The 26275-nt window shown below is 45.0% G+C and overlaps 1 protein-coding gene across 1 annotated transcript in view; it reads left to right on the plus strand.

Moving 5' to 3' along the window:
- The window catches only part of LOC115107994 (serine/threonine-protein kinase PAK 5-like), a 117391-nt gene that overhangs the window by 27751 nt on the left and 63365 nt on the right, over positions 1-26275 (plus strand). The window contains 1 exon segment of the mRNA XM_029631842.2: positions 15989-16212. Within this exon segment, the coding sequence (XP_029487702.2) occupies positions 16009-16212 (204 nt within the window). The 5' untranslated portion in view covers positions 15989-16008.

Genomic DNA, 26275 nt, shown 5'->3' on the forward strand with positions numbered 1-26275 from the left:
TCATCTCTTCTGATGGCAGGCAACGACAGAGGTCAAACACTAAACAAATCTCTCCCTGTTTGACAGAGGAAGCCACTGTGTGTGTGTGTGTGTGCGCGCACGCATTTGTGAGGGAAAGTGTGCCTGCACTCGTGTGAGTGTGTGTGAGGTGAGCCTGTGTGTGTGCATTTCTATGTGTTGTCTGTGTACAGATGTTAGCCTTGAGGCGATGTAAAAAAATACCATATGGGTAGGTCTTCTTAAAGGAGTCTTGGTTTGAGATGAAATGAGTGAAGCGTGATGATGATATCTCTATACTTAGAAAATCACTGGCACTGAATAGATCTGGATACAGTCACCTCATATATCCTCAACACATGAGAAAGGCTTGGAGAGTGTCATGAATACACTGAACTGGATGGAGCATGCAGCTATACTGCACATGGATCATATATCCAAATATATGACATTCATATAATATATAACTTACAGCCAGTATTAGACATCTATTCACCTCACCTACAGTTGAAGTCGTAAGTTTACATACACTTAGGTTGTAGTCATTAAAACTTGTTTTTCAACCACTCCACAAATTTGTTGTTAATAAACTATAGTTTTGGAAAGTCGGTTAGGACATTTACTTTGTGCATGACACAAGTAATTTTTCCAACAATTGTTTACAGACAGATTATTTCACTTATAATTCACTGTAACACAATTCCAGTGGGTCAGAAGTTTACATACACTAGGTTGACTGTGCCTTTAAACAGCTTGGAAAATTCCAGAAAATGATGTCATGGCTATAGAAGCTTCTGATAGGCTAATTGACATAATTTGAGTCAATTGGAAGTGTACCTGTGGATGTATTTCAAGGCCTACCTTCAAACTCAGTGCTTCTTTGCTTGACATCATGGAAAATCAAAAGAAATCAGCCAAGACCTCAGAAAAAAAATGGTAGACTTCCACAATTCTGGTTCATCCCTGGGAGCAATTTCCAAATGTCTGAAGGTACCAAGTTCATCTGTACAAACAATAGTACGCAAGTATAAACACCATGGAACCATGCAGCCGTCATACCGCTCAGGAAGGAGACACGTTCTGTCTCCTAGAGATGAATGTACTTTGCTGCGAAAAGTGCAAATCAATCCCAGAACAACAGCAAAGGACCTTGTGAAGATGCTGGAGAAAACGGGTACAAAAGTATCTATATCCACAGTAAAACGAGTCCTATATCGACATAACCTGAAAGGGCGCTCAGCAAGGATGAAGCCACTGCTCCAAAATTGCCATAAAAAAGCCAGACTACAGTTTGCAACTGCACATGGGGACAAAGATCGTACTTTTTGGAGAAATGTCCTCTGGTCTGATGAAACAAAAATAGAACTGTTTGGCCATAATGACCATCATTATGTTTGGAGGAAAAAGGGGGAGGCTTGCAAGCTGAAGAACACCATCCCAACCGTGGAGCACGAGTGTGGCAGCATCATGTTGTGGGGGTGCTTTGCTGCAGGAGGGACTGGTGCACTTCACAAAATAGATGGCATCATGGGGATGGAAAATTATGTGGATATATAGAAGCAACATCTCAAGACATCAGTCAGGAAGTTGAAGTTGGGCGCAAATGGGTTTTCCAAATGGACAATGACCCCAAGCATACTTCCAAAGTTGTGGCAAAATGGACAACAAAGTCAAGGTATTGGAGTGGCCATCACAAAGCCCTGACCTCAATCCTATAGAAAATGTGTGGGCAGACCTGAAAAAGCATGTGCGAGCAAGGTGGCCTACAAAGCTGAGTCAGTTACACCAGCTATGTCAGGAGGAATGGGCCAAAATTCACCCAATTTATTGTGGGAAGCTTGTGGAAGGCTACCCGAAATGTTTGACCCAAGTTAAACAATTTAAAGGCAACGCTACCAAATACTAATTGAGTGTATGTAAACTTCTGACCCACTGGGAATGTGATGAAAGAAATAAAAGCTGAAATAAATCATTCGCTCTACTATTATTCTGACATTTCACATTCTTAAAATAAAGTGGTGATCCTAACTGACCTAAGACAGGACATTTTTACTAGGATTAAATGTCAGCCATTGTGAAAAATCGAGTTTAAATGTATTTGGCTAAGGTGTATGTAAATTTACGACTTCAACTGTAGGTACACATAATCTGTGTGTCTTGTGAGATCAGAATAATCTCTGTTTGTGTTTCTTATTAATTATAACCAAAACTATTACTGTATACTTCATGGTGTCAGATAGTCCGTTAGCTAGTTCATACGGTGAGGAGCCTGTTCTGAAGGACCATTCTGTCTCTCCTCCTCTCCTTCTAATCCCAAGTAAAAGGAATAGTCAAGCATATGATACATGTTATGTATATATAGTACAGCCCACGGCAGCAGCAGCTGCAGTGTTTTTTTTTCTCAGTTTGTAAGTGATGCAATATTGCACCTACACAGCAGGGTTTCAGGTAGAGAAGCACAGTACTGTACAGTATGTATGTAATATGACAACCATGGTGAGATATTACTGTCGAGACAAAATGTGTAATGTGCAAGTGAATCATTTTTAACCCCTTACTATACCTCTACAACGAGCAAGCTCAGAATTGTGAAGGTTCTGAGTGAGGATTTCACCATACTTTGAAAGCAGGCAGAATTCTCAGGAATGGGCTCGGTAAACAATGGGTTAATCCATGGATAAATGGTGTTGCATAAAAGCTTTGAATGAAACCATTACAATCTAAAAAAAAAAAAAAATGCTGACCCAGTTTGGGTCATTTCTAAAAACTAGGTTATTTTGACCCAGGGCTGTTAGGTTACGTGAATGAGATACTTGATTTACCCAGAAAGGTGGTTATTTTGTCCCAGCAGTGGGTTGCTTTTTACTCTTTTGCTGGGTTATTGTTCTTAATGTATTTTTGACCATTCTGTGGGTTATCTTACTTTATTGCTGTGTAACCGTCATTTCCATTTTTATTGCTCGTCTCTACTATAGAATCTGCTGTTTTTATAGGCGTACAAATACCTCTAACGACAACAATCAATGTTATAACGTTACTACAGTATGAAATTATTGACATATGGCCAATTATGACGAATTGTAAATATATATGTGTATTTTTTTGTTGTCAGCTATTAATTTCAGCTACGAAGTAAAATCATACCAAAGATAAACAGCAAATAAGGAACACAGAAATAAACAAACGCTATAAGCACAATCCATCATTTTGAATCACCGCAGCCCTAATAAAGCTGTGGAAGGGGGCTGAAGAAAAGTGACCACTTTACCCCCCCAAACCCCTACCAGGTACACATTTCTAATATGACTTGATGTAAACAACAGGACAAAATGTCTTCTGATCCAGAACCTGCCCATTCATGATGGTGAATGCCAGGGAGTAGAGGCGATTGTCCCCTGGTCAGAACGAAGGGTTCGGTTCTCTTTTTCTTTTGGTCGCTTGGCGGAGACAGTCCCAACACCTGTTTGTAACGAAAGAAGGTGTTGTCACTGAAAAAAACCTGTTAGCTGCAACTGTGTTAAAATCGGTTAAAACGGTGTGCAGTAAAAGTGTATATTTTGCATTTATGAAATGATTTTGACGTGATATGAAACTAAAGGGCTTTATGTTTCTAGAACCATATCGCTATTTAGAATCAATTTAGGTGTAGATGTATGTTTTGCCTGCCAGACCCAGTCTAATTCTGAAGAGGTCCTTCGATCTCAAGGAGTAACGGTAGGCTCCTTAAGAGTATATCTGCCAAACAACCCAGCATTTTTTAAAGAGTGTATGGTCATGTGACCTAAACACACACACGCACACGCGCCTATGTACACACACGCACTCAAACACGTACACACATGCGCGCATACACACACATTTCTACGCTGTCCTGAGGGTTGTACAGATCTCATTAAGATAACCCTGCTGATCTCTACGTAGCTGACAGATTCCCCTCTGAGTTGGTCTATTGATGGTGGGATATGGATAGTACCAGAACAGATACGGAGATTATTTCACTGATAATATAGGACGTTTTTTCTGATCTGATAATGTAGAATTATGCTCTGATCTGATAATGTAGGAAGGTTCTTTCTGTCTTGATCATGTAGGAAGGTTATTTCTGTCTTGATCATGTATGAAGGTTCTTTCTGTCCTGATCATGTTGGAAGGTTCTTTCTGTCTTGATCATGTTGGAAGGTTCTTTCTGTCTTGATCATGTAGGAAGGTTCTTTCTGTCCTGATCATGTTGGAAGGTTCTTTCTGTCTTGATCATGTAGGAAGGTTCTTTCTGTCTTGATCATGTTGGAAGGTTCTTTCTGTCTTGATCATGTTGGAAGGTTCTTTCTGTCTTGATCATGTAGGAAGGTTTCTCTGCCTTGATAATGTAGGCATGTTTCTCTGTCCTGATAATGTAGGAAGGTTTCTCTGTCCTGATAATTTCAAGATGTCTCTGTCCTGATAATGTAGGCATGTTTCTCTGTCCTGATAATTTCAAGATGTCTCTGTCCTGATAATGTAGGCATGTTTCTCTGCCCTGATAATGTAGGAAGGTTTCTCTGTCCTGATAATTTCAAGATGTCTCTGTCCTGATAATGTAGGCATGTTTCTCTGTCCTGATAATGCAGGAAGGTTTCTCTGTCCTGATAATGTAGGCATGTTTCCCTGTCCTGATAGTGTAGGAATGTTTATTGAAGTCTTTCTTAGTCTGGCTATTTGTCCTCAGAGATCATGTTGAATGCCTGTGGTATGGAATATTATGGAGAACATTTTAGGGTAGAGATAACATCAATACCACAAACACATAGTAAATTACATTTATGGGAAAATTCCCAGTGCCACTATTTCTACAGTATAATTTTCCACATGTAATATAATGTATCTAAGGATGCTTAATATACAGGTCATAGTTCATGGAATAGTTATCATACCCAGCACACCCCTAACTACAGTAACTACAGTGTGTTCCCTCTATTTAGGACCCAGTTGTCGCCTCAGCCTTTGCGCAGATATGCAGTGTGTGTGGGTGTGTGTGTGTGACAGTCCCCTCCCACAGTGGCATGTGTATTATTAGCCCAGGGGACTGGGAACGGGTGTGGCTGCCATACAAGCCACACTGGTTCCTGTTCTCCCTCCCTCCCTCCACCCCCCCCCCCCACCCCGAATGGTGGGGTAGAAGATGAGATCTCATGTTGAATGTGAGGCCGGACGTTGTGTGCGTGTGTCTGTGCACGGCACACACTCTGATCCGGTCAGGGAGAGGACACAAGACACAGGAGACACACACACACACTGACACTGACACTCAGCAGCAGCGATGGCACCAGAAGATCTAAAGGAGGATGTAGAGCAGAAAGCCTGAAGGGAGGATGGATGTGAAGATTGTGAGTGTTTGGTTAGGACCGTCAGGGTGAATATCATAGGGAAAGGAAAAAGGACGTGTCCTGGCTTAGGCTGTCTGGCTGTGCCCTGCCCTGGGCTTTTCTGCGGCTGCTGGCGTCGGCAGTTTTCCAGTATGTCCTGTCGATATCTATAGTATCGTCTCTGACTGGGACTGAGCTGGGACAAACACACACTACAGGACAGGACAGGACAGGGTAGCTCGCTAGCTGGATAACACCTAGTACTTCAACTGCGAATCGTCCTGAATACCCAATGCCATCCATCACTCTGGATTATGTTTTATCTTCCTAAATATCTTTATTAGGTTTAAAGAAGAATACATTTGGTAATCATACGTCCGGCAGTATGTGTACAGTAGAATATTAATAATACTGGAGAATAAACAGGACACAGACAGACACATTGACTGCAGTTGGAGTGTACTGGTCTGGATGACTTTGGTTGATGAATACTTGGACTGTACAGGTTCTCATGATGTAGAACTATTACCGCCTTGTGGAATTCGAGCATTTCTATTGGTCGAGAGGAACTGTGACTGGGTTACCAGGTAAGATCTGTTACCAGGATAAGTTTCTCTCTAACTGTCAGACCTTTCTTTACAACTATGACACATGAAACATGAAGCACAAGATAAATGTGACATTCATGAGTTTTAAAACTTGGACATACTGATCCTGGATCAGAACGTGGCTGTTTGGGATCACGTTCCTGGAAGAATACACCTCTAGCTTAACATGAATTTTGGACCAAATGAAAAGATCTTGAGGGAATCCAATCCTGATAGAACAAAGCAAACACAACAATTTCACAACAGAGAGAACGTAAGACCAACTGAAGAACAAGAGCATAAAAACAGTACTCATTGGGTTGGTACAGTCAATAAAAAATGTCAAGCTGGCCAACCATGTGGTGTAGTAGCAGCAGACTGTACCTTAACAGGTGAGGCTGTCAGCCCACAGATCGGATGCCTTGACGGCTCTGTAGATTTGTACATTGTCTTAGCAACATTCTAGTTGTGGGTTTAGTTTAGGATCTCTTTTAGGGCAATCGCTCAGTGTAGATTGTGGGCCACATTTGAACTCACTGGCCTTTATAAGAAATACTGCTTGTAATGAAGATGACAAGGCACCAAAAATGGAGCATAATATTTTGGTGTTTAAGAAATGCCTTTTGGATTGTAATGAAAATGCCTGGGGTGGAGGGAGAAAGGGGGAAAATGTCTACATTTGTAACCTTGTTCCCGGGCTCCAATTGCTGGCACGTAAGAGCATGGTAACACTGTGGCTCAAAGTTCGACTTGAAACTGGTGTGGTTAAAATCTAGGCAAGAGAGGAAGCAAGCCTGCTATACAGCTGTATTAGATGACAAATTGCGAAAATCGGCAATTAATATATATGTTCTATCACAGGGATCATATTGTTTTTGGAGAGCCCGGTTGATTTGGAATTCAGGCATATAAAGTTTATATGTGAAAACTGTTTGTTAGATGCATACTTTCCAATTTCCCAAACCCACATCCTTGTTAAGCCCATTACGCTGAACGTTGAAATCCACAAAGAGGGGGAGGTGCTAGACAGCGATGGACTGAGAGATCAGCCAACTAAAAACCCTGGCTGTTTGCGCCTGTCATGGACTGCAATTCAAGTCCCATTCTGAGGCGCTCTGAAACTAGACATCTCGCCAGAGAGAGAGAGAGCCCGCTGGTGGGTGGGATTACTACACTGAATAAAAATATAAACGCAACATGTAAAGTGTTGGTCCCATATTTCATGAGCTGAAATAAAAGATGCCTTAAATGTGTCATGCGCACAAAAATCGTATTTCTCAAAATGTTTGGAACATATTTCTTTACATGCCTCTGAGTGAACATTTCTCTTTTGCCAAGATAATCCATCCACCTGACAGATGTGGCATATCAAGAAGCTGATTAAACAGAATGATCATTACACACGTATGCTGGGGACAATAAAAGCCCAATCTAAAATGTGCAGTTTTGTCACACAACACAATGCCACAGATGTTTTTAGGGAGCGTGCTATTGGCATGCTGACTGCATGAATGTCCACCAGAGCTGTTGCCAGAGAATTTAATGTTCATTTCTCTACCATAAGCCACCTCCAACGTCGTTTTAGAGAATTTGGCAGTACGTCCAACCGGCCTCACAACCGCAGACCATGTGTATGGCGTTGTGTCGGCAAGCGGTTTGCTGAGTGCCCCATGGTGGCGGTGGGGTTATGATATCGGCAGGCATAAGCTACGGACAACAAACATAATTGCATTTTATTGATGGCAATTTGAATGCACAAAATCACAGCGACGAGATCCTGAGGACAATTATGAGGCCCATTTCTTTTAAAGGTATCTGTGACCAACAGATGCCTATTTGTATTCCCAGTCATGTGAAATCCATAGATTAGGGCCTAATGAATTTATTTCAATTGACTGATTTCCTCATATGAACTGTAACTCAGTCAAATCAATGAAATTGTTGCATGTTGCATTTATATTTTGGTTCAGTATACATTTATAACGCCTTTGTTGTGCCTAAATAGGGACTGCGGCTCTTAATCACACAAAAACATGTGCATATTTGTGCTCAGAAAGTATTCAGACACCTTGACTTTTTCCACATTGTGTTACAGCTTTATTCTTAAATGGATTCAATTGTTTTTTCCCTCATCAATCGACACATAATACGCCATAATGAGAGAAAAAACTGCTTTTTGGAAAGATAATAAAAAACCATTTACATATGTATTCAGACCCTTTACTCAGTACATTGTTGAAGCGCCTTTGGCAGCGATTACAGCATTGAGTCTTCTTGGGTATGACGTAAAAATCTTGGCACACTTGTATTTGGGGAGTTTCTCCCATTTTTCTCTGCAGATCCTCTCAAGCTCTGTCAGGTTGGATGGGGAGCGTTGCTGCACAGCTATTTTCAGGTCTCTCCAGAGATGTTCGATCGGGTTCAAGTCTGGGCTCTGGCTGGTCCACCCAAGGACATTCAGGGACTTGTCCCGAATTCACTCCTGGGTTGTCTTGGCCGTGTGCTTAGGGTCGTTGTCCTGTTGGAAGGTGAACCTTTGCCCCAGTCTGAGGTCTTGAGTGCTCTGGAGCAGGTTTTCATATACTTTGCTCCGTTCATCTTTCCCTCGATCCTGACTAGTCTCCCAGTCCCTGCCTTTGAAAAACATCCTCACAGCATGATTCTGCCACCACCAAGCTTCATTGTAGGGATGGTGCCAGATTTCCTCCAGACATGACGGTTGGCATTCAGGCCAAAGAGTTCAATTTTGTTTTCTTCAAACCAGAGAATCATAGTCTGAGGGTCTTTTAGGTGCCTTTTGGCAAACTCCAAGCGGGTTGTAATGTGCCTTTTACTGAGGAGTGGCTCGCCACTGTACCATAAAGGCTTGATTGGTGGAGTGCTGCAGAGATGGTTGTGCTTTGGGAAGGTTCTCATATCTCCACAGAGGAACTCTGGAGCTCTATCAGAGCGACCATCGGGTTGTTGGTCACCTCCCTGTCCAAGGCCCTTCTCCTCCGATTGATCAGTTGGGTGGGCGGCCAGCTCTAGGAAGAATCTTGGTGGTTCCAAACTTCTTCCATTTAAGAATGATGAAGGCCACTGTATTCTTGGGGACCTTCAATGCTGCAGAAATGTCTTGGTACCCTTTCCCAGATCTGTGCCTAGACACAATCCTGTCTCGGAGTTCTACAGAGAATTCCTTCAACCTCATGGCTTGCTCTGACATGCACTGTCAATTTTGGGACCTTATATAGACAGGTGAGTGGCTTTCCAAATCGTGTCCAATCATTGGATTTACCACAGGTGGACTCCAATCAAGTTGTAGAAACATCTCAAGGATGATCAATGGAAACAGGATGCACCTGAGCTCAATTTCGAGTCTCATAGCAAAGGGTATTTTTGTTATTTGTTTTTAATACATTTGCACACACAAAAATACTGTCGCTTTGGCAGTATGGGGTATTTTGGGTAGATTGATGAGGAATCTTTTTCAATCTAACAATTTTCGAATAAGGCTGTAACGTAACAAAAGGTGGAAAAAGTCAAGGGGTCTGAATACTTTCCGAATGCACTGTATATGTATAAAAATATATTCCGTGTTTAACAAAATCTGTACAAGCGTAAAATAACTGTACAAGCATAAAATAAAATAAAACATTTTTTGCATACAATATACATAGCTCAGCATTGGTATTATTTATTTTCGACAGTCTTTTCTGCTCATCTTTATCGAGGGATCCAATAATTCCAGAACCCACTGTACATGCTTTCTCATACACGCAGACACACACACACACACACGTGCAAAAGTGTGTGTGTCGTGGCTGGGTTTTGGGTGCAGGGAAACGCCTGCCATGGCTCAGATGACGACAGATGGCTTGAGACAAATCAGCCTGGGAGTCAAGAACCCTGCCCCTCTTAGTCTGTGTGGAGGGCGATCTGCCATGCTGGGGAATGTGTGTGTGTGTTTGTGTGTGCGTGTATGTGTGGGTGTAACGTTGTTGTATATGTTTGTGTAGGTTGGCACTTACGTTGAACTGGGTTATGCAAGGCACTCATAACTCCTTTTTTTTTACCAGTTCTAGTGAGAAACATGGCTAAGATACGACCACGATTTATCTGTGGCGCAGAGCTCACTTTTACACGGGAGGTCAGTCTGGGTCAGCTATGAAGGTGAGCACACACATACGCACTTGTGTTTGCAATAGCTACCCATGCATTGTTTAGGAACAATCACATGTACTCTGTCTGACACTTTTACCCTGATAACATTTCATCGTCTTGGCATTAACCAGGCTACTGTTTCTCATCCAGTGACATTGTACCTCTTTGCTGTAATAACCTTATTCTCCATGAAGTGCTTTATAATCTGCTCATAAATTATAGCTCGGTGGTTGCTGGTCTGGCTGCCAAGACAATCCGTGCATTACGTAGTCCCGTAAGGTTTTCCCATACAGGGAAATTCTCAGAGGGCTCCTCGCTTAAATACTGTTCACTCGAAACGATGCAACTGCACTTCTACTTCATCTACTGTTAGTACTCAAGCCAGCCATGCACTGTGAATGCCATTCCCCTTTAAAAGCCTGCCCGAAATGAGTGAGCATGTGTGTGCGCGTGCGTGTGTGTGTGTGTGGCCTAGACGAGCAGTCCAGCAGTCTGTGCCAGTATTCCTCTTTCTCTTACAATCAGGACTTAAACCCTGCTAACCTCTATAATCCCATTCCCAAATCTCACACACACACTGCCCCTTGGCTCGCATCTCTCTGCCTGCTCCTAATCCCGATGCAATCCCCCTAAATGTGCTGCTGGGGTTGAGGTTCTCTGTCTGTGTATAGCATCAGTCTTCTCCCAGCCCTGGTCCTGAATGGAAACAAAGTGTGTGCAGGCTTTTTGCTCCAGCCTGGCACTAACACATCTGATTCAACTAATACTCAAACCCTTGATTAGTTAAATAAGGTGTGTCAGTGCTGGGCTGGAGCAAAATCCTGCACACCCTTCTGGGCCCACTCCCCCAGGTCTAGTTAAGCTAGCCAGTGTTTGTCCCTGATATCCAGAGATAGTGTTTTAGTTTTCTGCTTGTTGACGTAATTCACTCAGCTCTATTTTTAGTACGGATGTAATAGATGTAGAGTGGATGAATGCTGCCGTTTCACTTTCCAAAGGACACACTGGTGGTTAGGGATAAGAATAGTAAAATGTCAGACGGCTTCGGCCAATCAGTAGAGGTGGTACTGGCACTCAGCCAATGAGGAAAAGCCTTGTTGACAGGTCCGCAGTGCGTAAGGAGGTGATTGGCAGGTCAAATATGGATACGGAGCAGAGGGAGATGGAGTCAGAGAATGCAGGAATGTGCGTGTTAGCTGGTTATTCTGGGGAAGACGTGAAAGGCATGCTAGTTATGCGTGTGTGTCCCTGCCACTCCATCTCCCTCCCTCCCTCTGGTGTTGGTGAAGCTACTCTGAAAATGTGGTTTACCAAGCTACCAATGACTTCACACTGGAAGAAGTTAAGCTACTGTAACAACTCCGCGGAGGAGTGTGTCACATGTGTGGTGACGCAAAACCAAGAGTCAGACAAGGCAATGAAGTTCTCAAACAGGGATTTAGTTAACTCAACATGTTTGACAGGTAGGGGAATCTTCAGGTACCCAAATGAGTATTCACTCAAATGTAAAACCTTAAAATCAAGTACTGGCCCTTTCACAGCGATAACTAAACTTAAATTGCTGGGGAAGATCATATTTAACCCCAAGACAGAGAGAACTTCTAACCTTAGGCATATTAGGGTGCTGGCTGGTCCAGCGGGTCCTCCTCCCAGCTCTTTCTCCCTCTTCTTTTGTACTATGGCAGTCCCCATACAAGATAGGTGCCTGCCGCCACCTACTGTATTGGCTTTGCATCAACCTACTATTCTATAGTATGAATTCATTACAATTTGAAATCAATTATAATAATTGCCCTACCAACTAACCCTGCACCCATTACAACCTCACCACTATTCCACTACTTTGGCCCTATCAGATACTACTCCAGACCAGTAGCCTGGGAGGACGGGACACTATCGTTCAAAACATCTTGTAACTATTCTGCTGTAATATTCCGTACACCCAAGTACAGCATGTACAGAAATATGTGGACACCCCTTCAAATGAGTGAATTCAGCTATTTCAGTCACACCAGTTGCTGACAGGTGTATAAAAATCGAGCACACAGCCATGCAATCTCCATAGACAAACATTGGCAGTAGAATGTCCTTACTGAAGAGCTCAGTGACTTTCAACGTGGCACCGCCATAGGATGCCACCTTTTCAACAAGTCAGTTCGTCAAATGTCTGTCCTGCTAGAGCTGCCCCTAACAACTGTAAGTGCGGTTATTGTGAAGTGGAAACGTCTTGTAGAAACAGTTCAGCTGCGAAGGTTTGTGGCCTAAAAGCTCAAAGGCGCGTAAAAATCATCTTTCCTCAATTGCAACATTCACTACCAAGTTCCAAACTGCCTCTGGAAGCAATGTCAGCACAAGAACTGATAGACAGGAGTTTTGTGAAATGGGTTTCCGTAGCCGAGCAGCCGCACACAAGCCTCAGATCACCATGCACAATGCCAAGCGTCGGCTGGAGTGGTGTAAAGCTCTCCGCCATTGGACTCAGGAGCAGTGGAAACACGTTCTCTGGAGTGATGAATCATGCTTCACCTTCTGGCAGGCCGACAGACAAATCTGGGTTTGGCGGATGCAAGGAGAACGCTACCTGCCCCAATGCATAGTAGCAACTGCAAAGTTTGGTAGAACTCGGTGTGAAAGAATGTGACTGGCCTGCACAGAGCCCTGACCTCAACTGCATCGAACACCTTCGGGATGAATTGGAACGCCGACTGCGAGCCAGGCCCAGTCGCCCAACATCAGTGCCCGACCTCACTAATGCTCTTGTGGCTTAATGGAAGCAAGTCCCCGCAGCAATGTTGCAACATCTAGTGGAAAGCCTTCCCAGAAGAGCGGAGGCTGTTTATAGCAGTAAAGGGGGGGGACAAACTCCATATTAATACCCATGGTTTTTGGATTGAGATGTTAGACAAGCAGGTGTCCACATACTTTTGGTCAGGTAGGGTACATCTCTGCAGCTGCCGCCATAACATCTATCCTTATCCTCTGTGATTTAGATTCCATTCCTGCGATACAAATTGACAACCATGGCCATGAACGCCCCCCCCCCCCCCCCAAAAAAAAACTTGCTGAAGGACATGTTATTACTATCACTCTATTGGCCTCGGTTTACTCACCAATGCTACACATTCCTATGTCTCATGTGCTCCTGCACGCTTCTCACATCTAGGATTCTCACTCTGACACACTGCTGCCATATGACCATAAGCTTGACACCTAAAACACCGTACTGGAGTCGGGTCTAAGGTTCTCAGAGGACAACAGACATATCCTAACTCGACTTTATCTGGTAAAGACTCTGCGTCACCGGGTCTGAGTCGCACCAAACGGCAGGCTTCACAGACAACTGGTATCTTCAGCTTCAGTTGATCCTCCTCAACGCCACTCGAGTTACCACTATTTTCGATGGCTCCCTACTCCGGAGAGGAAAGTCACAGTTCTTGTCCTCAGTCGTGTGGTGCGAAGTGCCTGCTCCCTCTGGACGGGCAGAAACGACACGAGTCACTTTCACCGACCCAACCTCTTCTCCAACCAACTTGACACCACATATTGATCTGCCTGAAGGCAAGGATCCATTCTCTCTCCTCTTCAGCCAGTATCATCATGTTCATCATCAAGACGAGGTTCAAACTGCTTCACCACACCTGCCACCGCAGTTAATTCATCCTCATCCTCACTCTCATCACTTTCAGTTTCCTTCTGTAGCTCTTTTGAAAGTTGTGTGTGATCCACCACTCCGTATTCACTCAAAACATGTTCCACTTTTCTCATTTTCTTTCCTGCCATCTTCTCCTTTATGAGATCTTCCAGAATATTTGTGCATTCCCCCATTCCATATATACTTACAATATGCTCCACTTTTTTTCCTGTCCTCCTTCTTACCCCCCACCTCAAGGCCACCCACAATCGATCACCCAAAATTGGCCACCCACGGGCCTCATTGACCTCTCTCCCCCTTGTGCATGCCACTGCATCGTATATATACTGCTGCTGCAGCCCTAATTGCAGCCAGGTGTCTAAGGTGTGCAGCTGCAGTCAATTAAGTCTCTGTGAATATTTGCCACACCTTGTACTGAGTCATTTAGCCACCAGTTGGGGCCTAAAGCGGGTCTTACCCAGCCCTACTTAGTTAAAAATGTGCATATGTATATCTGAATTGTCATGGACAACAAATTGGAAGAACAGATCACTTTGGCGTAATATGGATAACAGAATGTGTAATTTAGCCTATTCTCATGATTGCAAACTTCACCCACCCAAACACTGAATTTAGTTCAATGACAACCAAGCCACTGAAAATGTAGTTAAATAAATAGTTGAACTACAGTATATGTAGTACACTACTCCCCAACACTGCCCTCCTCTCATCATTCCATCCTCTTTCACCTCCTGACCACACCACTCTCCTCCCTTTGTTCTCATATCCTCCATCCTTTCCTTTCTTCTTCCCTCCCTCCCTCCCTAAATCAGCCTGAGGGAGTGTAAGCAGATTGAATGAGAAAGACTCCATTAATCATTCTATCAGCTCTAGTTTGGGCACCTGTTAGCGCTACTTGTTGGGGTCCTCACTTTTTCTTTTATAAGGCACTGTCACTGGCCAGAGCTACTTTATTGGGGTATTTGCATGGGCTCATGGGGCTGCTCCTCAGGTGCTCAGAGTCAGATAGATCTTCATATTTACTTAGACAGGGCTTCTTTGAAGGCACAAACACAAATTCACTAGCCTACCCCTCTCCTTAGCTTGTCTCTCTAACCATCTGTTCTGTCCCTCTGTCCACTCACCGTGGCTACTGCAGCTGGCCTGTATGTGTTGCTGGATCTGGCTGGCACGGCGGAGGTCCGGACCGCTGATACGGACAGACAGAGAAAACATTTGTTTCCACTAGAAGACAATGTTCCTACAGGGGAGAGAGACAGGAAGACAGGGATACAATAAGCTCCTTTCAGACCAAACCAACAGAGTGATGACAACACGGTGGATGACGACATGGTGAATCTATTTATCTGTGCATGTATGTGTGTGCGTGCGTGTGTACGTATGTGCGTGGAGAACTATCCTCTTCTACAAACTGTTACCAAAGATGTCGTGGATTTGGAGAAATAAGTGATTGCCCATCAAAGTGCCAGTGAATCACAAGTAGTGTTAAACGGTTAGTCTCTTGCTCCATTTCCGCTCAAACCACGAAGCCCATCAACATTAATAGTATTACGAAACAAGCTTTGGGAAAGCAAATCTTCATCTCGCAGCTGAATCAAGTTGACAAGTCTTCAACACCATAGTAGTTTGAATAAACAGCAGACCATCAACAAATGACATGCCAACTAATCTTCTCTTTAATTGGTATGTGAAGTGTGTGTGTGCATGTGTGCCCTCATACAGTGTGTGCGTGTGTGCTCTCATACTGTGTGTGTGTGTGTGTGTGTGTGCGCGCGCCCTCATACAGTGTGGGTGTGGATAATGGAGGGCATTTTATTGTACTGCATAAACTAGGCTATAACATTGATTCTCTCTCCCACATGCACTTAACCTGTTTCTCCAGCTAGTTACCCTACTGCATAATGCATAAAGAACATAAAGTACAGGTCAAGTGTTGAAGTGGGAGATATCTCGACTAGCCTGTGTCCTAATAACTGTGTGTGTGTGTGTCAATCACAATCAACCAAATTTTGGAATTTCTCATGGAGGAATGCTGTTGAATCAAGACACTTGTAGAATCTATGCCAAGGCATATTGAAGCTGTTCTGGTGGCTCATGGTGGCAAAACGCCCTATTAAGAAACTTTACGGTATGCTGGTGTTTCCTCTATTTTGGCAGTTACCTGTATATTGACTTCATAATGTATGTATTAGTGTGTTTGGACCGCTATGTCTGTTTATTGGGATTCCCAAGATTTTTCTAAAATATCTTGCTGTTTTTTCCAGGTTTGTCCGGGTTTTCCAGCATGTTTGGGAAAAAGAAGAAGAGGCTAGAGATTTCGGCTCCGTCTAACTTCGAGCACCGGGTCCACACTGGTTTCGACGAGCGGGAGCAGAAGTTCACAGGTCTGCCCCAGCAATGGCAGAGTCTCCTGGCAGACACAGCCAACAGACCCAAGCCCATGGTGGACCCCTCCTATATCACACCCATACAGCTGGCTCCTATGAAGGTAGAGTACTGGTGGACAAATGGTGTTACTCTGTCTGTCTGTATTCACAGATCCCTTTCTTTCTGTCTTTCTTTGTTCTTTCTCTGGGATTCTCTCTCTACCTCTCTGTTTTTTGTGTGTGTCTGTCTGTCTGTCTGTCTGTCTGTCTGTCTGTCTGTCTGTCTGTCTGTCTGTCTGTCTGTCTGTCTGTCTGTCTGTCTGTCTGTCTGTCTGTCTGTCTGTCTGTCTGTCTGTCTGTCTGTCTGTCTGTCTGTGTCTCTCTCTAAAGTACCTATCTATACACACCCAGTGTCTTTGAGCACCAGTCTGGCTCCTTTCACCTGTTATGAGCTGTTATGTTGTCTTTATATGGAGGGAAGATGGGCAATTCTTCAACGACATGAGTACACACTTCCTCAAGACTCTAAGAAGCCATATACCTTGTAAGAAGAGATAGAACTTCTGGTAGTACCTGAGCTATCCAGGAATACTAATCTATTAACGGATTGACTGTTACATCCTTCGTCTTTACATTATTGATCCTGGGAGTGTCTATTACTTCCAGTCACTTACATACACTTAGAACACTTAAGGTGATGATTGGATGGTCCTGAAAGACAAAGTTATCTTTGGCCAAGATTGTTGCCAAATGTGAAGATATCAAAAGAGCTGCCATCCCAGCTAACAACAAACGTTCCCACAACTTTAGAGAACTTAGTCTCATTAGGTCATTAACTAACTTTTTCATAGGAATGTTCCCGTGCTGTGCAAGGGATGTTTGCAAGAGACCATTCCCTTTATGTGAAATCAAATGTACCCAGAACGTGGTTATTATGTTCTAGACACGTTTAACGAGAACGTTGCAAGAACATTTGTGTCCAGTTTTCTGTGGGTTAGGAGAATATTCCATCAACATCCCACCAAACATACACAGAACATGGCTGCCATGTTCTCAGAACATAAGCTATTCATGTTCTAGACATGCAAAAGTTAAACATATCCCACCAAACACGGTTGCCATGTTCCCAGAATATATATTATTAGGAGAATATTTCATCAATTGAGCATATCTTGTTACTGAGCCAATCAAGGACCTGAGTTATCCATTCATAGCACTTTGTCTGTCAAAGATACTCACACACAGTGCCTTGAACATACAGTACATGTTCATTTATACAGTCATTATTATTCAACATGTCCTCACCTGGGATTTGAACTCACATCCTCTTGGTCCACAGTACTCCAATCTTCCTGCTATGCCACCATGGCTGTGTCATGTATCAGTTAATCTGACTATTCTCACTTATTGAAGGGCTTTCTGTCTAGTTGTCTAATGTCGGAGGGACGTATTCACCAGCTTTAATGATACCCCTGAATCACTATGATCAACACAATCTTTGATTGAGTGTACTTTTAACAGAGATTCACTTCAAAGTGCATTCACTCTATTGCTTACGCCTATCAAGTTGTGTAAGATCTTCACAAATGCCCATGGAGGAGGGGTTAGGGTTTAATCTTGACAGGGCCTAACTGTACTTGCCCAATAATGACACGGTGCAGTGATATTCCTTATAGGGACAGTGGTTAGGGCATTTCTCATTGGTGCTGTTGGCCTGGGTTCGAGACCCTTTACCGGAGTCCCCCTACTCTCACGTTCTTAGCAAAACACGTTAATGTCATTATTGCCCTTTTGAAATGCATTTATCAACCATTCCAATCGTTTCTATGGATATTTCATTAGAGCACTTGGAAATGTCGTTTTTGCATCTTTCTTCATTATCATAATGGTTTATAGATGTCTCCTCATTCACGCATCTCTGGAACTGGCTACCGGCTTGGTGCCTTTGTGCACAACCTCCAGATGCTTCTGCAGGCTTCGATGTGGTGTTTCTGGACAAAGAGATCAATGCTGCCTTTGCAGAGTTTTCATTTGACTAAAATGTTGTTCTCTTTCTCTGCGAACAACTCCAAAATAATGGGAGCGTTTCCACGAGGAACAGAATAAGCGGGTTGACAACCCGAGGACAAGGCTTTTTAGCACGAGGACAAGGCTTTAAGAAATACATGTAACATGCCGGTAGATATATCCTTCTGAAAGTAATATACAGGTTACTTGGAAAAGTAACTAATAATATTACAATATTTTAAGACAGTTACTTGTTATATTACTCTGTTACTCATAAAAGTAACTGTAAGTAATTATTACCCCAACACTGGTCTGAAGTGATCCTTTTGGAATTTGTCTGTTTTTCCACATTAAAACTTGGAGATGTCTATGTTGTGTACTGTTTTGGTATTACTGGCGTCATCATTGCTTAAATGGCAAACGTGAGAATATACATGAGAACGTACAGACACGCTACTGCAAATATACACATTCTGAGAATATGGCAACCATGTTCTGGGTACACAGTATGTTTCTATCAGAAGCAACACTACCACCTGGGACCATGTATCGGCAGCAAGTCAGGACTGTTCCAGAGAGAAAGGCAATGACGAGAGCTGATGTGATTCCTTATCAGGGACACATTGTTCTACATGGTATACGTGGTGTGGATTTGAAGAAGACACAGAGCATTCTCTTTGAGATGCTTAGCTTTCAAATGCAAAAACAATTAGATCAGATCGGTGTGTTGTAACTGTTGCCAAATAATGACATTAACATACTGTATGTTGCCAAGGAAATGAGAGTGGGGTGAATCCCCTAAGCGGGTCTCAAACCCAGGCCACCAGGACCAATGACAAACACACTAACCACTCTCCCAATTAGGTATACAGTATCTTTAGGGCATGTGCTTATTGGACCAGTATAGTTAGGCCCTGTCCAGATGAACTCTTAATGTAGATCTGAAACAACTTGATAGGTGTAAGCAATAGGGTGAGTGCACTTTGCAGTGGACCTCAGCTCTGTTAAAAGTACACAAGACACTTTTATTGATCATAGTGGTTCAGGAGCATCCTTAAAACAGGTTAACATGCCCCACCAAACACTAGACAACTACACGGAAAGTCCTTCAATTGTGGAAATAAGCGCATCAGATCAACGATGACAGAATAGTCAAATAAAGTGAGAACTGATAGAGACATGACGGTGTATCTGAATGCTGGACTATGGAATATCTGAATGCTGGACTATGGAATATCTGAATGCTGGGAACCAAGAGGTTGCGAGAACATGGCAACCATGTTCTGTGTATGTTTGATGTGACGTTGTTGGAACATTCTCCTAAACCTCAGAAAGCTGGACACGGGGATGTTCTTGCAACGTCCCATGAAAAGTGTCTTGAGCGTTAAATGTCGTATATTCCGAGAACATTGTAACCACGTTCTAGATCAGTTCTACTTGACATTAAGGGGAATATTCTCCTAACTTTAACACTAAACATGCTGAAAAGGTTCTCAGAAGGTTATTGCTAACATGGCTAGAATGTTCCCCTAACTAATGGAAAACTGGAAACAAACATTAGGGGAACATTGCGGGTAACAAAAACGTTCTCTCTCCCTAGAATTGTTAGCTGGGGGTAACTAGTAATGGTTCAGTGAAAATGCAATATCCTATCATTCTGCTTGGCAAAACAATACAATCTCTTTGCAGATGACACTGCGAGATGAATTGCCCGTGTTTCCTCCACCTCTGTGACTGTGTTCCTCCTTGTCCCTGCCTCTTCTGAGTGTCTCCCAAATGCTGTGTTGTTGTTCAATGATTATTTATAATGTCGTCGTCCCCCCCCCCCCCCCCCCCGATAGGGGCAGATACAAGTAATAACACAGACGCATTGAATCTCCAACAGTCAGATGCATTCCACCACCGTGCTACAGCCTATGCGTGTTTATGTACAAGCAGTCCTTGAAGTTGTAGTGCTTGTTTAAAATACTCTACTCCTTTAGGATGCACCAGAGTGGCTTCTGAAGGGATTCTATCCATTATGCCCAGGCTGTTAGCTGTTGTTGTACCTAGGGGTTCCCAGCCAGTGGTAGTGTCAGTCCTACTCCCTGTCTGTGGTGTCCCCTTTCATACTGCATGTGTGGCTCTCGGCCCTCAGCCCTCACACCCTGTGTCCTATGTGTCACTACACCTGCTTTCATTTACTGTTATTACACCCACGACACGGACATACACGTTATCGTTTCGGCAACTGTTTTGATATTTTAACAATCAAACTGAATAGCTGCCACTGCTCAAATGAACAAACAAATGAATCGTTCTTGATGGTCAACAACAGTGCAAATAATCCTTAAAGAGAAGCACTTAGTTAGATTTCACATCAGACTTACAGTAATAGTGAGCTGGCACATCACAAACCGAGACATTCAAGGAAGTTTCATCTAAATGTTCTTATAGCAGTAGACCATCATCTTAGATAAAGAAATAAGCAGCAACTTGCTTAGTTAGCTGTACTAGTACTCAATTGACCAGTATTGAAATGCTCCCTATTTAACAGTGGTCTACTGCGCAACGCTAGCTAAATTTGTAGCGGTAGCTTGTTTAAAGCAATGGGACATAGGTTATTATCTTCAGCATTAGCCGCTAAGCTAGGCTAGGTTATGAGGAGCCACGGGCATTCGGGGGAATAGGAACAAGAGGACATGACATCACAGGATATGACATCAGATATATAGTTAAGTACTTCCTGTCTAACCTCTAACCCCAATTTACTTTCTGCCACTAGCTTAATAAAGGTTTTAGACAGCGGCAGCAAGTAGACAAAAACGTTTCTTGTGAAACTTGATCTTTCTAGAACAGCACTGTTGCCATTGGAGATATCTCTGAAGAGGGGACAACAAGACTTTAATTATCTTACTCTCTTCACAGATATCTCCCAAGAAAATCCGGTCGGCCGAAACACCCTTGCGAAAAGTATGACTTCTACTACCCTTCAATTCCCCTTTCTGTTCTTCTCTTTTCTCTTCCTTTTTCGGTCACACACAATCACATCCACAAACCTCTGTTTCCTTTTACTGCATCTTTCCGGCACTACCTGGCCACATGCATTCAGTCGGAGGTAGTGTGTTAAGGTCGTGGTAGGGGAGGGGCATAGTACATATGACATATTTTTGCTAGTTCTTATTTTCAATCATACGCATGACCCCGAAAATTCACTATTCTGTAACCATAGCAGAATGTTGTTTAATTTGTATATGTATATAGTATTTATTTCCGAGTGCTCGCATTGATGTGCTGATATGGATGTGAAGTGCGTCCTCCCATGGCCTGCTATACAGAGCTGACATGGGTTCAAATACCATTTGAAATATTTGTTTTATACTGCAACGGCGCTTGATTGAGCTTGACTGTTGCCATGAAACCAATAGAAAAGCCTAGAAAGTGTAAACCCCACCCACCTGGCCTTCCAAGCAGGCGAAAGCAAGTGGTCAAAGTATTTGAAAGATTTCAAATAGTACTTGAACCCAGGTTCGATACAGAGCCAGAAGGGAAACCGGTCGTAAGGGTTTTGCATGTTTTTCAGAACCCTCTCTGCCGTTCCCCAGAACCTTCCCTGCTCAGCCAACAACTAACTAACCGACTGGCCTGAGCCAGTCCCATTACTCAGCTCCAGCTCGCATACACACAAACCCGCACACACGCACTGCAGCTCCTCTCATCTGGTAACTCATCAATGTTTCTCTCCACATAAATGAATGACATATGATGTGTAGTCTCTGGGTCGTGAAGGGACGATACCGAATAATTATATTTTCCTATTTGAAGATGAACAGTAGGTTCTCTTAATGTTTTATAAATGGCTTATAAATAGTTCATAAGTGGTATATAAATGATTGATTCTGTGATTTGAATCTTGTTTCTCTGCTTTTGAGAGCAAAGGCGAAGGTATCAGCAATTGTAGCGAACCAAACAACCATATTGTTGCTTTCCCTTCCTCTTTCCTCCTCCCTCTTTCTTATCTCTCCTGTCTTTGTTGGTCTCATTAGAGGCATGTGCATCCATATGTGTGTGTGTGTGTGTGTGCGTGTGTGTGCGTGTGCGCGTGTGTGTGTGTGTGCGCGCGAGTGTTTGTATGGCTGAGTCACAGGGTGGGTTGTGCTATATTTATCTCTCTGTGTTGGTCTGATGTCCCTCTCTCTTTGTTGTAATGACACATGAGTGATGCTACTCTACCTCTGGCTGGCAGGCCCCCCCAGCACTGTGTCGCGATGTGTGTGCGTGTATGTGTGTGTATCTACGTGTGTGTCCCTTTGCCTGGCAGTCTCCTAGCATTCTCATTGGTACTGTAAAGGGGACAGAGGAAAAGGTCAGTGTGACGTGTGTGTGTTTTGGTAGGGTTAGGAAGGTTGGTGCGGTCATTGTTGCTCAAATAACTCCCAACATCGCCCTCTGGCTGGCACTCATAGTTTATTCATTTTCTCCCCTTCAATCTCCTCCTTCACTTGTTTCCCTTCATGCTCCCCTCTCCTTTCTACCCTACTTCCCTTCTTCCCATCTGTTCTACCCTACCCCCTCCACTCTCCTCCACCCCCCTCCCCCTACGTTCTCTCCTTTAGAAGGTTTGGGTCTGTATGCACTCTCTCCTCTCCTCCGCTCCACCACCCCCCCTCCTCCCCTACGTTCTCTCCTTTAGAAGGTTTGGGTCTGTATGCACTCTCTCCTCTCCTCCGCTCCACCCCCCTCCTCCCCCTACGTTCTCTCCTTTAGAAGGTTTGGGTCTGTATGCACTCTCTCCTCTCCTCCGCTCCACCACCCCCTCCTCCCCCTACGTTCTCTCCTTTAGAAGGTTTGGGTCTGTATGCACTCTCCTCTCCTCCTCTCCTCCGCTCCACCACCCCCCTCTCGCCCTACGTTCTCTCCTTTAGAAGGTTTGGGTCTGTATGCACTCTCTCCTCTCCTCCGCTCCACCACCCCCCCTCCCCTACGTTCTCTCCTTTAGAAGGTTTGGGTCTGTATGCACTCTCTCCTCTCCTCCGCTCCACCCCCCTCCTCCCCCACGTTCTCTCCTTTAGAAGGTTTGGGTCTGTACTCTCTCCTCTCCTCCTCCACCACCCCCTCCTCCCCTACGTTCTCTCCTTTAGAAGGTTTGGGTCTGTATGCACTCTCCTCCGCTCCACCACCCCCCCTCCTCCCCCTACGTTCTCTCCTTTAGAAGGTTTGGGTCTCTATGCACTCTCTCCTCTCCTCCGCTCCACCACCCCCTCCTCCCCTACGTTCTCTCCTTTAGAAGGTTTGGGTCTGTATGCACTCTCTCCTCTCTCCTCCGTTCTCTCCACCACCCCCTCCTCCCCCTCCCCTCGTTCTCTCCTTTAGAAGGTTTGGGTCTGTATGCACTCTCTCTCTCCTCGCTCCACCCCCCTCCTCCCCCTACGTTCTCTCCTTTAGAAGGTTTGGGTCTGTATGCACTCTCTCCTCTCCTCCCTCCACCACCCCCCCTCCTCCCCCTACGTTCTCTCCTTTAGAAGGTTTGGGTCTGTATGCACTCTCTCCTCTCTCGCTCCACCCCGTTCTCTCCTTTAGAAGGTTTGGGTCTGTATGCCTCTCTCCTCCTCCGCTCCACCCCCCCCCCCCTACGTTCTCTCCTTTAGAAGGTTTGGGTCTGTATGCACTCTCTCCTCTCCTCCACCCCCCACCCCCCCTCCCCCCCTACGTTCTCTCCTTTAGAAGGTTTGGGTCTGTATGCACTCTCTCCTCTCCTCCGCTCCACCCCCCCTCCTCCCCCTACGTTCTCTCCTTTAGAAGGTTTGGGTCTGTGCACTCTCTCCTCTCCTCCGCTCCACCCCCTCCTCCCCCTACGTTCTCTCCTTTAGAAGGTTTGGGTCTGTATGCACTCTCTCCTCTCCTCCGCTCCCCCCCCCCTCCCCCTACGTTCTCTCCTTTAGAAGGTTTGGGTCTGTATGCACTCTCTCCTCTCCCTCCGCTCCACCCCCCCCTCCCCCCTACGTTCTCTCCTTTAGAAGGTTTGGGTCTGTATGCACTCTCTCCTCTCCTCCGCTCCACCCCTCCTCCCCTACGTTCTCTCCTTTAGAAGGTTTGGGTCTGTATGCACTCTCTCCTCTCCTCCGCTCCACCCCCCCCCTCCCCCTACGTTCTCTCCTTTAGAAGGTTTGGGTCTGTATGCACTCTCTCCTCTCCTCCGCTCCACCACCCCCCCCTCCTCCCCCTACGTTCTCTCCTTTAGAAGGTTTGGGTCTGTATGCACTCTCTCCCTCTCCTCCGCTCCACCCCCCTCCTCCCCCTACGTTCTCTCCTTTAGAAGGTTTGGGTCTGTATGCACTCTCTCCTCTCCTCCGCTCCACCACCCCCCCTCCCTCCCCCCTACGTTCTCTCCTTTAGAAGGTTTGGGTCTGTATGCACTCTCTCCTCTCCTCCGCTCCACCACCCCCCCCCCCCCTACGTTCTCTCCTTTAGAAGGTTTGGGTCTGTATGCACTCTCTCCTCTCCTCCGCTCCACCCCCCCCTCCCCCTACGTTCTCTCCTTTAGAAGGTTTGGGTCTGTATGCACTCTCTCCTCTCCTCCGCTCCACCACCCCCTCCTCCCCCTACGTTCTCTCCTTTAGAAGGTTTGGGTCTGTATGCACTCTCTCCTCTCCTCCGCTCCACCCCCCCCTCCCCTACGTTCTCTCCTTTAGAAGGTTTGGGTCTGTATGCACTCTCTCCTCTCCTCCGCTCCACCCCCCCCCCCCTACGTTCTCTCCTTTAGAAGGTTTGGGTCTGTATGCACTCTCTCCTCTCCTCCGCTCCACCCCCCTCCCCCCTACGTTCTCTCCTTTAGAAGGTTTGGGTCTGTATGCACTCTCTCCTCTCCTCCGCTCCACCACCCCCCCCCCTCCCCTACGTTCTCTCCTTTAGAAGGTTTGGGTCTGTATGCACTCTCTCCTCTCCTCCGCTCCACCACCCCCCCCTCCTCCCCCTACGTTCTCTCCTTTAGAAGGTTTGGGTCTGTATGCACTCTCTCCTCTCCTCCGCTCCACCCCCTCCCTCCCCTACGTTCTCTCCTTTAGAAGGTTTGGGTCTGTATGCACTCTCTCCTCTCCTCCGCTCCACCCCCTCCCCCTACGTTCTCTCCTTTAGAAGGTTTGGGTCTGTATGCACTCTCTCCTCTCCTCCGCTCCACCCCCCTCCCCTACGTTCTCTCCTTTAGAAGGTTTGGGTCTGTATGCACTCTCTCCTCTCTCCCAGATGGAAGTGCTCCATATCACTACCTTTATTCTTTATTCTTCCCCGTCTTCTCATCCAAGCCCCTTCCCCCAGAAGTAGGCTAAGGCAAAGCGCTAACAGCATTTCCATGTCTAAAACATCTCTGTGGCCCTGAGGGAGAGAGTGAGCTACAGTAGCTGGCTTTGGGTTCGAGAGATAGAGCTATAGCCATTGGATTATCGGTGGCGGTGAGATGTTTTATGTTCTTGAGCCCACCACCAACCACCTTCTTCAGAGGAACACTTTATCACCACGCGTCGTAATATTAAGCTCAGTCGTTTTTTTTGTTGTAATAGAAATATGGTTGGATATGTTATTTTCCCTCCTTTCAAAAAGCCGTCCAATGTTTGCCTATCGTCAATTCCTCCCATTTGACAACATTGTATACTCTGGCAGTGAGGGGGTTAATATCGGTGTGAGGATCATGCAGCACATTAGCTTGACACCCTCATGGTGCCAGATCCTGTGAAGTACTGGGGATAATTGACCCTGAAGGGTAGTAACACAGGGACAGTGGCGTGTGTGTGTTTGTGGAGATGGGGTGTGTGTGTGTGTGTGTATAAACTGGCTGATGGTAGCATTCTGAGATTTACAACTACAGACTTCAAGTAGATCAGTCACAAGGACTATGCTATAGACTTAGCAAGAGTAGAGCAGCGTGTGGGTATTTGTGTGTGTGAGAGACTGGTACACTGAAAACAATATGTCCAGCCCACTGAGAAGTGTGTGTACAGTAATACTACTGTGAGAGATTGTGGTGTGTGTGTGTTTGGTTGGCTACTGGAAATGTCAGTGGCTCAGTGACAGAGTCATTGACAACAGGACGTCATTGCACCGTGCCAATCCCCCCGGCATGTGACGGGGGAAAACAGATCTGGATAGGGGCGGTGTGTGTGTGTTTGTGCGTGAGCGCGCGTGCGGGTGTGTGCGTATGTGCAT

This window comes from Oncorhynchus nerka, linkage group LG24 (assembly GCF_034236695.1).
Source record: "Oncorhynchus nerka isolate Pitt River linkage group LG24, Oner_Uvic_2.0, whole genome shotgun sequence".
NCBI lineage: Eukaryota > Metazoa > Chordata > Actinopteri > Salmoniformes > Salmonidae > Oncorhynchus > Oncorhynchus nerka.